The sequence below is a fragment of the Canis lupus genome, chromosome 21 (assembly GCF_003254725.2).
Source record: "Canis lupus dingo isolate Sandy chromosome 21, ASM325472v2, whole genome shotgun sequence".
Lineage (NCBI taxonomy): Eukaryota > Metazoa > Chordata > Mammalia > Carnivora > Canidae > Canis > Canis lupus.
In genome coordinates this window covers 10,561,615-10,577,769 of record NC_064263.1, presented here as the reverse complement: position 1 = coordinate 10,577,769, position 16,155 = coordinate 10,561,615, and the positions used below count along the sequence as shown (strand labels likewise).

Sequence of the window (16,155 nt, the reverse complement as noted above, 5' to 3'; positions counted from 1 at the left end):
AGGTTAATAACCACTCAAAGTTATTTGGTAACAAGTTCTAAAGCCCGGATTCAAACTTAGGTGTCTCATTTTAGAATCTCAGCCTCTTTAACACACTGGTATATAAAGTGTTCTTTTATGTCAATAAAAAAATAAACAACTCAATGAAGCAGGCAGAAGGCATAAATCAGCAACTCAAGGTTTGAAAAGTCCTCACCTCTTGTCATTTGTGTAGTTTCTTTGTGTCTTCTTTAAGTCTGAGCATTCTTTCTCTTTGGTAAGATTTTGAATCCACTACTAAACCCCTCACCTCAAGCAGATTCTTCATGCTTCTGCACACTGCTTGTCAGAGAATCATCCATTCATGGGTGATCACTGACAATTTGCAGCATTACCCTATATAATATTGTGTAATGCTCATTTACCATGGCCCCTAACAATTCTCTGTCTTCTTAAATTATTTGTACTGAAATGCAACATCATCTTGTCTTTGTTTCAGAAACGTTTTCACATCTCCTGTATCCTTGAAGGCAGGACTGTTAGGTCTTTCCAGATAATTTTTCACTATAATTTATGTTACATACACATATTTTTAAATTACACACCAGGGGTGTGTTTTAATATTATAATATTAACCCCTTAGTAAGTGGCTTATTGAGGTACTTAAATACTTCCCTTCATTTCATCACTGACCAAAACAGTTATTACTAATATTTACGGTGAATATGGTATGATGCATTTTATTATAAGCTGTCTTACAAGAGATATATGTTTGTGTGTATGTTTTTTCTGTGTTTTTTTTTTGTAGGAAACAAGCAAATTCAGGAGTTATCCATTGTATCACAGTGTCTATGAAACATATGAATTGGTGGAAAAGTTTTATGATCCAACTTTTAAGTATCACCTCACCGTGGCCCAAGTCCGAGGAGGGATGGTATTTGAACTAGCCAATTCCATTGTGCTCCCATTTGACTGTCGAGATTATGCCGTAGTTTTAAGAAAGTATGCTGACAAAATCTACAATATTTCAATGAAACATCCACAAGAAATGAAAACATACAGCGTGTCATTTGGTATGCTACACTTCCTCTTTCAAAATTGATTATCTGTGTGTTTCAGTCAACCTCTAATATGTAATGACTTACATTTATCCACTTATTATTTATTGCCAGTCCCTGTGATCAGATACTTGGTTTACATCTATAAATGTATTTTTCATTTCACTGATGCTCATCTTATAATATATAAAATACAAATGCCTTGTAAAATGCAGAAGAGAACAAACAACTTCCTATATTGTTCCCTTTGCATAAGCCATGGGACAACGTCATTAGGCCCCGATTTCTATTTCAGATTCACTTTTCTCTGCTGTGAAGAATTTTACGGAAATTGCTTCTAAGTTCAATGAGAGACTTGAAGACTTGGACAAAAAAAAGTATGTTCCATATTTTTAAGTTATGCTTATCCCAGATACAATGAAAAAGAGATACTACTTGACTTCTTTATTGCTGAAATATCTTTGGAAAGTCTTTTGCTCCTTTCTGTCTCCCCACCGTCAGGCATCCTGTTCAGGGCCATCATATTTCTCCCAGACCACCTCTTATATTCTGAGTGGCAGCTGTGTGCTGAGAAATGCCAGCGCCTCCTTTACTACAGCTGCCTAGTTACAAAATTCCCACCTTAGCATTGAAAGTCCTCTGCTGAGTGACCCCAGCTTTTTCTAGCCTTGTCTCGTATTCTTTCAGTGTCTCTCCATCAACCTCAACCAAATTCTCCTACTTCCAGAACACACCTTCTTTTCTTCCTCTTCTAATGTCATTACCTCCAGAGTTCATTTCCACTTCCACCTGGTAAAATTCTTTCTCCAGAACAAGTATTGAGAAGCCATTTTTCTTCAAATATTAAGCACTTAGGATTAATTCTATGTGAAATCACAGAAGTGAACATAATTGGAATAAAATTTTAAGATGGGAGAAAAATAATGTGAGGATATTAAGGACTTTTTTAAAAATAGAAGTTTAAGAGTGAACATCTACTCTATATTAAGACTATTATTATATTACAAATATCAAATTTATGGGGACTGGTGCAAAAATACATAGAAAGATAAGAGCAGACAGTCCAAAAATAGATGAGTGTCATATAAGAATGTTTTTGTGTAAAAAAGTGTATTTGTAATGAAGGGTATATAAAAATAAATTAAAATAATAATAATAAATGGGGGAAGAAAGACATATTCAACAATAATGTTGTATAAGCTCTTGTAGCAACTGATAAGAAAGTGAGTTTAGAACCTCACATCAAATTGCATGCAATGTAAGCAATGGGTATAGAATTCATTACTAAAAGTTGAAATTTCTTAGAAGTGAAATTCCCAGTTTGGAAGCAACAGGGAAATGAGAAAGCAGGCAAGTTTGAGAACACAGAAATGATTACTAATATGATTGTTGATCATCAAAAGCAAAGATAGAAGTCTAGGAAACCTCTTTTCCAGCAAATATGGAAAAGGAGTAACATAAACATCATAAAAATAATATTTGAAAATTGGTAAGAAAATCCAGAAGAGCAAAGCTGAAAATGTTGGCAATAGGCAAGACAATTCAAAAAGAAGACTCTATCTGTACAGAAATAAGTATGAAAAATATTCAAATTCACTAATTTAAAAATAACATTATACTATTTTCATATCAACTTAGTAATGATTTAAAACTTGGGGGGGATCCCTGTGTGGCGCAGCGGTTTAGCACCTGCCTTTGGCCCAGGGCGCGATCCTGGAGACCCGGGATCAAATCCCATGTCGGGCTCCTGGTGCATGGAGCCTGCTTCTCCCTCTGCCTGTGACTCTGCCTCTCTCTTTCTCTCTCTCTCTCTCTCTCTCTCTCTGTGTGTGTGACTATCATAAATAAATAGAAATAAAAAAAAAACTGGTAAAACTTGGTTGTACACATTCTGCCAGATGGTGCAGTGGAGCAGATGCTCTCACACTTTTCTGATAGCATTGTGTATTGTTGTAAAAACCTTTTTGAAAATATTAAGTAAATAAAAATAAAAAATAAAACCCCTTTTGAGAAGTATAAATACATACTGGTAAAGTTTCAAGAGTAATTTACAGAGTTCTTAGGCTTTGCCATAGTATTTACATTTCTTGAACTTTTTCTTCAGGAAAGAGTTTCAAGTTTGGAAAGAAAAAAAGAGCTTCTCATAGAAAGATACAAATTATAATACCAAACAATTCAAGGGGCTCTTGGGGACACAGTTGGTTAAACATCTGACTCTTGATTTTGGCTCAGGTCATGATCTCAGTGTTGTGAGATTGAGCCCCACATCAGACTCCATGAAGCCTGCTTAAAACTCTCTCTCTCCCTTTCCTTCCTTGAGTATTTCTGTATTTGTCTTATCCTCTCTAAATAATAGTTGAAGTATAGTTTGTGTCTCTACACCATTTATAAACTCTGAAACACCTGCAGCAATGCATTGCATATGATAATAGTAAATAGTAATAATGATAATAGTAAATGCTGGCTAAAGTAAATTAAGTAAATTAAACTGGATGTTTAATTGTAAACTGCATGTCTCAACTCAAACTTTTAAATCTGAGGAAGAGGGGATCCCTGGGTGGCTCAGAGGTTTAGCGCCTGCCTTTGGCCCAGGGTGTGATCCTGGAGACCTGGGATCCAGTCCCACATCGGGCTCCCTGCATGGAGCCTGCTTCTCCCTCTGCCTGTGTCTCTGCCTCTCTCTCTCTATGTCTATCATGAATAAATAAAAAAATCTTAAAAAAAATAAATCTGAAGAAGAGACATTTCTGTGCTTCTACTCTGTTGAATCAATCTCTAGATCTTTCAAAGGGTAAAAAGTGTTGTCTCCTTGGTACCTTCAAGTATTTGAATACATGAAGACTTCAATGTCTTTCACTCGCTCTAGGGAGGCTTCTGGAATAAAAAGATCCCCTTAACTCTGATGTTCTGAGCATTTACCTCCCAGGGCTACTTCAAATTAAGCTGTGCTTTCTACAAGAAACATTATGTTTTTTATTAGTAACCACAAAAGCAGAAATCCACAGATGGAGAGATGTGTATGTGTATGTCCACATGAATTTTGTTGATGTAATATGTCATGAATTTGGTTCAGAAATTACTGAAATTATGTTTTATGCAACTGTCTCTTCTGTCAGTTTATATGAACTGCTCACAGGTAAAATCTACATGGAGTTTATTTACCTTGCTACTCATCACAAAACCTGAGTTCTTTTTTTTTTTTTAAAGATTTTATTTATTTATTCATGAAAGACACAGAGAGAAAGAGGCAGAGACAAGGCAGAGAAAGAATCAGGCTCCACACAGGGAGTCTGATATGGGACTTGATCCCAGGACTGCGGGATCACTCCCTGAGCGGAAGGCAGGTGCTCAGCCGCTGAGCCACCCAGTTGTCCCACAAAACTTGAGTTCTTGATATTGAATAAATGAATGTTGAAGATAGCTTAAATTCAAATTATAGGGCTTTTAGTTATTTTTTTTTCCTTTTGTCAACATAGTGTAGTTGAAAGAATAGTATTGAGCTTCTATTTCATTCTAAAAGTTTCCAGCTGTGAACCTGGGCAAGTTGTTTAACTGCTGAGTCTTAGCTATCTTACCTATGGAGTGGGGTTCTTGTCCTGCCCAACTTCCAGGATTGCTCTGAAGATTAGAGAAAATGTTACATAACCATTTGGAGTGTCTGGGTGGCTCAGTCACTTGAGTGTCTGATTTGATTTCTGGCTCAGGGCATGATCTCAAGTGAGTTGGGCTCTGCGCAGAGTCTGCTTAAGATTCTCTCTCTTCCTCTCTGTCTGCCTCTACCCTGACTCCAGTGCATATGCTACCAATAAATAAATAAATAAATAAATAAATAAATAAATAAATAAAATCTTTTTAAAAATTATATAATCCTCAGTATAATAATTGGCAACTAGCAGTCAATCAGTTGCTAAATATAGACTAAAATATAACAAAATTAAGAGATAATTGAATTATTAAATATAGCGATTTGTTGTTCCTTATTGTTTAACAGTTCTCATTAGTTAAGTTATAACAGAATCAATATGTTGAATTTAATAACTCATTGTTAAAAAAATAACTCATTGTTGAATTATTCAAGATGATAAATGTTCAATGATATAAAATCATTCTTATTACAATAATATATTCCCCCCCTTTGGAATGTGAACTTTGTGAAAGCAGGAGGTATCTGATAATTGATAAAAGCAGGCATTCAAATCTTATTAAAAGGATAAATATCAGAAAGGGAGACAGAACGTAAAGACTGCTAACTCTGGGAAACGAACTAGGGGTGGTGGAAGGGGAGGAGGGCGGGGGGTGGGAATGAATGGGTGACGGGCACTGGGGGTTATTCTGTATGTTAGTAAATTGAACACCAATAAAAAATAAATTTAAAAAAAGGATAAAGTAAACACCATTTCTTGTATTCATGATAGTTTATCTTTAATAATAATAAAACATTGGCTATCATTTGGTAAATATGTATAATTTTCCAGGAATCCTACTAACCATTAATAGACTATCCCATTCAATGTTGAAATGACTTCTTTGAGTAGATTGTTAGGATACCTAAGATGGAAAACATCTTGCCTGTATTTAAATACCTGGGTTTGTCAATTATTATTATTTCAAAGTAAATAAAAATTACTGCTGTCTTTTTCAACTGGCACATAAAAGTTTATGTGGTTTTATAAGCCTCAGCAGAAGAGTATTTTATAGGATTTAAAAAATAGCCATGTACACTATTCTTAATTTGCATATCAGAGGGATTTAAGATATATTAGTTATCTTTAGCTTTGTTGTGAATTTTTAGTTTGCTGTATACTGCACATAGTCTCATGTAGTGACAGCGGTATTTGTTTTCTTGTTTAGCCCAATATTATTAAGAATTATGAATGATCAACTGATGTTTTTGGAACGAGCATTTATTGATCCTTTAGGATTACCAGACCGGCCTTTCTATAGGTAAGGATACAAATATGACTCTTGACTCTTGATTATATCTTTTTTTTTTCTTATTTTTTTAACACTGTGGAAAAAATAGCTGATTTCTTATAAGCAAATGGAAATTTCAATATATGTAGCAAATGATATATTATTTTTACATATTTTCTTTTTAATGTCTTTTTTTACTCCTGATTATAAAACAATATATGTTCATTGTAGGAAATTTAGAAGATCCAAAGTCACAAGTAGAAAATAAAAATTACCCGATTCCCTCAGTTAATTATAAAATCATGCTTATATTTGGTTCATATAATTTTAGCTCCTCCCTCATTTTAAATATATCTGTGTTTATATATATACACGTAAGACATAATACATGTATTTAAAATGTATGAAATATGTATTTATGTACTCAATATTCACATTTTTTCTAATTTTTGACAACTGTAAATATTTTTGATAAATATCAGTGATGAACATTAGATTGATCTTACTAAGAATTGCAGGACGAATTAGATCAGTGACTAGCAAGAAATGGCCCCGTCTTTCTGTCTATGGATTATCAAAGGATCAGAATTAGGAGTAAGGACATCATTCAAACATGGTGACTGGTTTCCCAATGGCAGCATGATTGTGCTTCCTTCCTTCTTTATCTCTTTGCTTGGGAGCATATCCTTCCCTTTATGGGCTATGACATGAATTGACTTAGGTCTTTCAATAAAACATCACCACCTAGGCCATGTTACACTTTCAAAGTTGCTTTTAATGATTATTCATGCTTTATGCTAGGCATTCTAACATGCTAGAGTGTCTTCTTTTTTATTTTTTATTTTTATTTTTTTTTAAATTTTTATTGATTTATGATAGTCACACCCACACACACACAGAGGCAGAGACATAGGCAGAGGGAGAAGCAGGCTCCATGCACCAGGAGCCCGACGTGGGACTCGATCCAGGGTCTCCAGGATCCCGCCCTGGGCCAAAGGCAGGCGCTAAACCGCTGCGCCACCCAGGGTTCCCTGTGTCTTCTTTTTTAAAGAGAAAATCATAATAGTAGGTTGGCAGATCAGAAATGGGACTTTAATAATCACAACTGTGCTACATTTCAGGAATAGTGAAAAGACAGTACTTATTTGCAATGTAGCTTAGGACTGATCACTTAATCTCATAGATCTCAATTTCTTCCTTTTTGAAATGCTAGTATCAACTTTGTAGAGTTGGGGTTTTTTAATATTTATTTATTTTAGAGAGAGAGAGTGGGCAAGCACGGGCAAGTGGGAGGAGGGGCAGAAGGATAGGGAGAGAGAGGCAATAGAAGCAAACTCCTCACTGAGCATGGAACCAAGACTGGATCCCAAGACCCTGAGATCATGACCTGAGCTGAAGCTAAGAGTCGAGTCAGAGGCTTAACCGGCTCAGCCATCTAAGCTCCCCTGTAGAGTTCATTTTTAAGAATTAGAAAAATTCTAGGCAAATCATTTAATTGTAAGCATGATCCATAGTAGATACAAGTGATTGGGGCTCCCATTGTTATTCTTGTTGCACTGAACCACTTAAGTCAAAACATAATTGATTAATGTATACTTCATAGATTGGTCTTTGGAGGTGATTAAACTTGAAAGTTTAGCTGACAAGTGGCTTATTCAAATCATAAAAATAGAATTATGCACTCCAGGATATGCAGAGTGCTCCTGTTTTTCTCTTGTATGTATCATGTGGACAACCCATGGACAGTGAACTGTTTTTATCAACAGGCACATCATCTATGCTCCAAGCAGCCACAACAAGTATGCAGGGGAGTCATTCCCAGGAATTTACGATGCTCTGTTTGATATTGAAAGCAAAGTGGATCCTTCCAAGGCCTGGGGAGAAGTGAAGAGACAGATCTCAATTGCAGCCTTTACTGTGCAGGCTGCAGCCGGGACTCTGAGGGAAGTAGCCTAAGGTGGTTCTTCTGAGAACTCATATTAAATAGGGATGGTCTGTCACTCAGAATCATGAAAGCTGTATTCTAAAAAATAAACTAAAAAATAAAGCTAATATACACACATCTTCACATTCTGTCTTCTCCCTATGAATCAAAAAAGAAAGATGGACAATTTTTTATTCTATAATTATAGAAGGTTATTCTGAATTTGAACTAAGTTAAAAGTAAGACAAACATCTACTATATTAAAAATCCTATGTGACATTATAGGGAATCAAGTCTAACTCAGCACTCATGTCAGCCCTCCTGGCCACCCAGGGCTAAGAGATCACTATCTTAGTGTACTAGTTGAGCTACTCTGGTCTAATCACCCTGCTGGTAAACATAGTCACTCTGTACCATAAAGGATTTTTACTTTTATTAAATTAGCAAATACCCTATTTATATCAAAGGTATATGTAACATATGTACAGTAAAAAAGAATAAAGAAATGAACATTTGTAGAACTGCCCCCCACAAATAACCAGATTAAGAAAAGGAACATTACCGGTATCTTTAAATCCCCCATGTACCACTGACCAGTGTGCCTCCACCTTCAGCCAGAGGTACTTTTTTGAATCTCTTGTGAATCTTTTCTCTTATAGTTGTTCTACACATGGCTATATTCCTTATGTGTTTTTGGCTTTGTGTGTTTTTTAACTATTTATAAATAAAATCACACTGTATATATTTTCTAAGAATTGATTTTTTTTCACTCACCTTTGAAGGTGCATCCATGTGTCATTATGGCTGTGGTTCACTAGAGTTCACTGATTTTGAGCAATTCACTTGCATGAATATAACATTTATCGGTCAGGGTCCAGTTAAGACAGGGAAACCACACAGCAGCATAAACAGGGAAAGTTAATATAAAGAATGATTAGATATAATAGCATTGCAATAATGAGATACTGCCTAGTAAAAGGTAAAGAGAACTCTAGAGCATGTAAGTATGGAAGTATAGCAGATACAAGGAGCAGTCACTATACGTAGGGCTGAGAAGAATTTCAGCAGCCAGTGAAGAATCTCCCCCACACTATGGGACTTACAGAACAACAGAGAAGGCACTGCAGTGCTGTGCTAGCAGAACTTGCAAAACTCCCCAGAGACCTGTACTCTAGGCCACTGTGGGAAGCTGATTAGGGGAAACTGCCTTGCCAGAGGCACTCTGCCATCCCACCAACCAAGGGCCATGTTCAAAGAATCTCTCGGTTACTGACTTCTGACTACCGTGAACTGTAAGAAGCCAACTGCTCTAACAGTAGCCTGCACTGCAGGAGGGGAGCACTCCGGTATGGGAGCACTGCGGGATGAGAGCACTACAGGATGGGGACACTGCAGCATTAGAGCCCTGCAGGATGAGAGCACTGCGGGATGGGAGCACTGCATGAACCAGGAAGGATAACCCCTTCTTGCAATGTGTCTGCAATGCCTTCTACTCACAAAGTTTAACATCATGCCTCTTGGCAAAGAAATTTTCAAACAGTCCAGATATATATACAAAGCACAGCAACGAAGAGTAAATTTGGAGCAGAAAAGCAATGAATTGGACAGCTGGCACAACACAATGCATTTATTCCTTTTTTCTGCTGGTGGGAGTTTGGCGTGTTTTCTGTCTTTTGCTCCTATCAACATGTCTCTCTCACTGCAAATATTCAGGTTATTCTCTTTTCTGGTGGCATCTTCCTAAAAATGAAATGTCTGGGTTGTAAAGTGTGTACATCTTCAATTTTCCTGAGCAAAACTGTTACAAAGTGGTTTTATTCACTTATATTCCCAATGCAAAGAAATCATGTTATACAAAAGAACAGGGATAAGAAGAAAATTGGCAGATTAGAGAAATGCAAAGAATTTAGTGTTACCAGAATCCAAGGAATGTGTGGGAGGACAATCTATATGTTTAGCATCACATCATGTAAGGTTTGGGAAGATGACACTAAGGAGTGTGACTCTTCCTGTATAAAAAGCCATGTAGTAAAGTCAAGCAGCTTAGACATATGGTAAGATTTACATTTTATGGAAGCAGTCTGGCCTAGGCATAGATGATCGGAAGGGTATTAACCCAACAAGAAATCGCAACCTGAATTTTTTCTCATAACACCTGTGTCATGCAGGCCTTTACCCTCAGAAATGACAAGACTTTCCTCTTATCTTTCACATTTCGTTGCTTCTGCAAAGTCTTTCTGGGATGTTTGCCCATTCCCTTATCTTAACCTCTACCAATACTTGTGAAAAGTCTTGATCATTATTGTGGCTCCAGCATCTCTCTCCTAGGATCCGGAGTCCGCAGCAACCACTCATTTGTGAAGAGCCAGTAGCATGCGTATGGAACTGTGTCTGGGAGATGATGTGTTTGGCAAGTGGAATGTCTGGGCAGTGATGTGCTCAGCACTAGTATTTCAGCAATGCCTTGTAATGGGACTTGATCGAGCATACTAACAGGCTTTAACTGATGACAGAGATAGTTGGACAACACTGTAGGTGATTCATGGGACTTGGGACAAGGCGAACATTCTCATTTAAAAAAGTGGATAAAACCCCACTCCATACTGGAAAGTTTTGTGAACTTTCAGTCTAATTATAAATACGCATTAAGCATTCCCCCAAAAACATTTTGTTTAATTGCATGACTTAATAACATATTTTGGCAATACATTTGATGTAATTGTCATTCACAAGAGATCATACAGTAACGGGACACCTGGGTGGCTTAGAGGGTTAAGCATCTGCCTTAGGCTCAGGTCATGATCCCAGAGTCCTGGGATGGAGCCACACATCAGGCTCCCTGCTCAGCAGGGAGTCTGCTGCTTCCTCTCCCTCTGCCCCTCCCCCACTCATGCTCTATCACTCTCTCTCTTCAAATAAATAAAATCTTTTTAAAAAAAAGTGTGTGCAAGAGGTCATGCAGTGATAGTCTGAAACACAGCTATGGGAGACAGACTGCCAGGTTCAAACCCTGCTCCTTTCACTTGGATGACTATGGGCAAATTATTAAGGCTCTCTTTAGCTTCTTAATCTATAGAATGGATATTAAACAGTATTTGATAAGGTTTCTGTAAGTACTAAAAGAGCTAATACACACAAAGCACTTAGAAGAGTGTCCAGCATATAATTACTAATCAATACATGTTTAATATTGTCATTTGAGTGATAGGGCATTTCTTAATATGGTAACGAGTATCATTTTTTTTTCTTTTCTGCATGATGATATAGTTGAATTAGATACCTATTATAGCTTCCAGACCTAAAATTTTATTTTATTTTATTTATTTTTTAATTTTTTTTAAATTTTTATTTATGATAGTCACACAGGGAGAGAGAGAGAGGCAGAGACACAGGCAGAGGGAGAAGCAGGCTCCATGCACCGGGAGCCCGACGTGGGATTCGATCCAGGGTCTCCTGGATCGCGTCCTGGGCCAAAGGCAGGCGCCAAACCGCTGCGCCACCCAGGGATCCCCAGACCTAAAATTTTAAATTATTGTTTGTTCTTTTATATGCATATTTTCATTTGCTTTTTTTTTTTCTATCTAGAAGGTTGTAAGATGTGTCTCTCCAGATTGCAGTTACATATTTGTTGTTGGCTGTAGTTTAAAAATGAGGTGAATTAACTAGTTTTGTGCACAGGAAATACACCAAATAAATTTTACATCCATCTAGATATTTAATAACGATTAAGTAAAATCATTTACATAGCTGTAATGGCATGAAAATGATAAAGATGCTGTTTATATTTTGGACAGCAATTTCATAATTATACTAAGGCCAAATTTAGCTGTTTTATGAAATTGGAAAGACAATGCATGAACTTTAAAGATGAACTGAGTTCCATGGACTTCCTCAAATCTTTGTTTCTTATTAATCTCTTGGGACAACTTCAGAACCATAATGGGTTCCATATCAACCAAAGGCAGGAAAGATGGCTACAGGCTGTCTGCTTTGTAGTTAGATGAGAAAGATGTATGGGTAAGTGGTTTTATAGCTCAAAAAAGAATATCAAATTAGAATAATAAATAGAAAAATAAGTCAATATGTATACTAAAGTTACTTTTTAAAAAAAGATTTTATTTATTTGAGAGGAAGAGAGAGTAAGAGAGACAGTATGAACAAGGTGGGGGACAGAGGGAGAAGGAGAAGTAAACTCCCCACTGAGGAAAGAGCTCATTGGCAGGGCTTGATCCAGGGCTGTATACCAGGACCCTGGGACCATGACCCAAGCTGAAGGCAGACACTAACCAACTGAGCCACCCAGGCACCCCTAAAGGTACTTTTCTAGTCTCAGGGATAGTACTCTATATTTCTGTCTTACTCTATGGGCTACATTGATCCACAGATTTAATGACTTATATGTTCATCTGATAGGAAAATTTATAAAACATACATTGCTTTGGGAAACTGAAAAGATTATAAAGTCCAATAGAGATGGAATTTCATCTGATTATTAGGGCTTATTATTATGATTTCTCATATTTCAATTCATACACTCTCCACTACATTTACTTGAGTAAATCAATATTTCAATACATAAGTTGGGGATTTTAATAAAAAAATCAAATTCAATGCTAAATAGTGAAATTTTCAAATAATTTAAATTCACTTTGTATTCAATCAAAACAAATTTATATTTTAATCAAAGAATTTAAATTCAGTTAACTTATATTCATCCCAGAATATATTCAAATGCCAAAATAAAATCAGATGAAATAAGCAATTAAATATGGGGAATACAACCATAAAATCAGAATGAAATGAGTGTATGTTTTAATGTCTAAATGGATAGGATCAACTATACTTAAAAAGTGGGGGGGATGGAATCAAATGATCTGTAAACAAAATGGAAACACCATATTGGAAAAATATCTGCAATGACTATAACAAAATGTTACCATACTTAACTTATAGGCTCTTTGAAATCAATAATTTCATTATTAATAACTAATCTCCACTTTTCTCCCTGAGGGCTGTGTGTATGTGCATACTCAGGTTAGGAGAAAGAAAATAAAAGAATAAGGATTAGAACATAAAACCAAGGCACAAAGTAGTATGAGTATGCATACCTAAACAGCAGGGGTCTTCACCTCTACCTCTTTTGAAGGTCAGCCACGACCTTAAGATAAACATAAATCTGTTGCTCAGGAGAAGTGAACTGGGCGACAAAATGGCAAGCTGAAATGCAGTGCCAAGAGGATTACTCAAGAAGAATAAATTAAGAGAACGTGACGAAGAGGTACAGAAAAAGTTAATCTGTATAATGTATTGCACCAGAGTTGAAAGAGCCCCTAAACCAGTAGACATACTTCTCAATGGACCTATTTCTTCAAGAATGCTTCGAGTCTTTCTCGTTTTTCATAGTAATGCGAGTTGTAGATAATGCTCCAGAGAAGTTCATTAGCCTACTACCAACTTTTGATCTATAAATTCATTTTGCTCAGTGATTTGGGAATTTATCTAAGTCGCTACAACTAATTTATACTTTGGAATACTGACCCAGTGATTTATAGCCTTTTTTTACAGCTTCATACCTATATAACTCAGTCCCCATAGATAGTTCTGCTCTTGAGTGGTAAATTTATCTTAAAAGTCATTCAAACTGTTCTTTGGTTTGTAAAACTTTTAACTTTAAAAAAGCTCACAAACAAAAAGTAGTTCTTTATAAGAAAACATATATACCAAATGCTTATAAACTTCCTCAGGCTAAAGGACACATTTCTTTTTTTTTTTTTTTTAAGATTTTATTTATTTATTTGGCAGAGAGAGAGTGTGGAGAGAGCATAAGTAGGGGGTGGAGCAGAAGGAGAGGGAAAAGCAAGCTCCTCACTGAGCAGGGAGCCTGCTGACAGGGCTTGATCCAATGCTGGATCATGATCTGAACAGAAGGCAGATGCTTAACTGGCTGAGCCATCCAGGCACCCCGAAAGGACAGATTTCTTTTAAGTTTTTTTTTTTTTTTTTTTAATTTATGATAGTCACAGAGAGAGAGAGAGAGAGGCAGAGACACAGGCAGAGGGAGAAGCAGGCTCCATGCACCGGGAGCCCGATGTGGGACTCGATCCCAGGTCTCCAGGATCGCGCCCTCGGCCAAAGGCAGGCGCCAAACCGCTGCGCCACCCAGGGATCCCGAAAGGACAGATTTCTAATAGAACTCACAGCTTTTAATTTATATCAGAAAATATTTATTTTTAATTGCCTTTTCAGAAAAATATCCTCCACCTAAAAAAAAAATTCATGATCAGCATAGAGAATTTTGGTAGAGCACAGAGGATGTTTAGGGCAAGGAGACTACTCTGTGTGATGCTATAATGATGAGTCATTTTATTATAAATGACCCAAACACACAGAATGTACAGTACTGAGTGAACCCATAGGTAAGGGTTGGACTGTGGACTCTGGGTGACAACGATATGTCATATGTAGGTTCATCAATTGTAACAAATGCACCATTCTGCTGAGAGATGTTGATAATGGGGGCGATAGTGCATGTGTAGGGGCAAAGAGTACATGGAAAATCTCCACACTGTCCCCTTAGTTTTGCTGTGAACCTAAAATTGCTCTAAAAACTAGTTTCTTTTTAAAAAAAATTCATGCAAGAGTCCTATTGTAGTTAACGTATTTTGACTTTAGAATCGTCTCTGAAAAGCATATGTGAAGTCATCCTATGTGGGCTTGAAAATGTAAAATCAAATGACATCAAACACACTGATCTAATTATCTACCACCATCAGGTAGATTTGTTGATGTTTCCCTAAGAGATTAGGTGATTATGTAAATCCAACCAGAATAGCCTGAACTTGTGTTTACAGCTACAATAACCTAATCTTCTAGTAAAAGTGTAACACGTGGGACGTGGGGAGGGCTAGAGGGAGAGAATCTCAAGCAGGCTCCAAACTCCGCATGGAGTCCGACTCGGGGCTCAATCTCAAGACCCTGAGATCATGACCTGAGCTGCAACCAAGAGTTGGCTGCTCAACCAACCTAACCAACCTCCAAACCAACCTGATTTATTTTTAAATCAGTTAGCAGTCCTAGTTAGCAGTACTTGCATCCCAGATATATCAGAAAATGTACTATAATACACTATGTTCTGAAGGGACCTATGCTATAAAATACTTTCAAACGTTCATTTGAGATCCAGTTCTAACAATGCTTGTAGCTGCTGCATTTGGGTTCTTGCTATACAGCATTACTGTTAACGGCAAGCTGATACCTGGCTTTACAGGCTGAGTTGATCCTAAATATTCCGGCCAAAAGTTGTCCCTATTGGTTGAAAAGCAGATGACCAAGTTGGCCTAATTTAGGCTGTTTTTCCCATATAAATGTTCACATCTATTTCTAATTGCCCATGTAATACTGACCACAGTTTTATAACTTCTTGATCACCTTCTGGTGAAAAGACTCACCAACTCTTCCCACCAACCACACCGATGTCAACATTGGAATTTATTAGTGTTTGTTAGTAGCAAAGTTGGGCTGTACCACCCATGATTTTCAGGTGCCAGAATCTGGTGAACCTGACACCAGTCATGTTACAATCCATGTTACAGTCCAGATGGATGTGTTATTGCCTGGGCCTTGGCTTCTCACAGTATCCACCCCCTATCCTGGCCCTGCCATGTGACGTGAATGAGCTGAATGTCCTTTTTAACCTTCCCAGTGCAAACTATTCTTTGTGGGAATCTCTAAACATAATAAATTATTAATGTTCTTTTGAAATTATTATTTGGTCTGTTTTTTATTTCCAAAGGGCCTGATATTTGTGATATTAGCATTTCCTTAGCATAACAAAAGATACTGGCTCTCAACAATCTATTTTTAGACTTATATTCCTATTGGGTTTTTATCAAGCTAAACCCATAAAGCTTGGTGAATCCACATCTGGCAAATGTTCAAAAATTAGTTCATGGCAAGTAGGAGATATATTCTACTTTTTGGCAGGCTCAGTGTTGGCTACAGCAGGGAACTCAAGCTTTCTTAATCAATGTTTTTCAGGGGGCTCTTCCCACAGAAAGGTGAGGGATGTCAGGTTCAGTCAGCTGCTCTTTGTTTTCTTCCCCAGTTGTGCACAGCAGATTTCCCTTGTACTCGAGATGCTAGGACTTTCTTTATTTCTCTCTATATACATGCCTTCACCTTTCTACTAACTTAGAGTCTCCAGATTCTAGGGGTTTTGCCTAATTTACTTTTGAAAATTAGATTTGCGGAAAGGGAATTGAGAAGTTGCTATGGTGCTCA

At 37.0% G+C, this 16,155-nt stretch overlaps 1 protein-coding gene across 3 annotated transcripts in view; it reads left to right on the top strand.

Annotated features, from left to right (window-relative positions):
• FOLH1B (folate hydrolase 1B) overlaps positions 1-8,622 on the top strand; it is a 65,371-nt gene extending 56,749 nt beyond the window's left edge. For 2 of the 3 annotated variants that reach the window (XM_025419350.3, XM_049099070.1), the window contains 4 exons: positions 788-1,052; positions 1,333-1,414; positions 5,889-5,981; positions 7,718-8,622. In XM_025419350.3, the coding sequence (XP_025275135.1) occupies positions 788-1,052; positions 1,333-1,414; positions 5,889-5,981; positions 7,718-7,907 (630 nt within the window). In that variant the 3' untranslated portion in view covers positions 7,908-8,622. The remainder of the gene's footprint in view (positions 1-787; positions 1,053-1,332; positions 1,415-5,888; positions 5,982-7,717) is intronic. The other variant, XR_004808050.2, reaches the window with a different exon arrangement.
• The last annotated feature ends 7,533 nt before the right edge of the window (positions 8,623-16,155 follow it).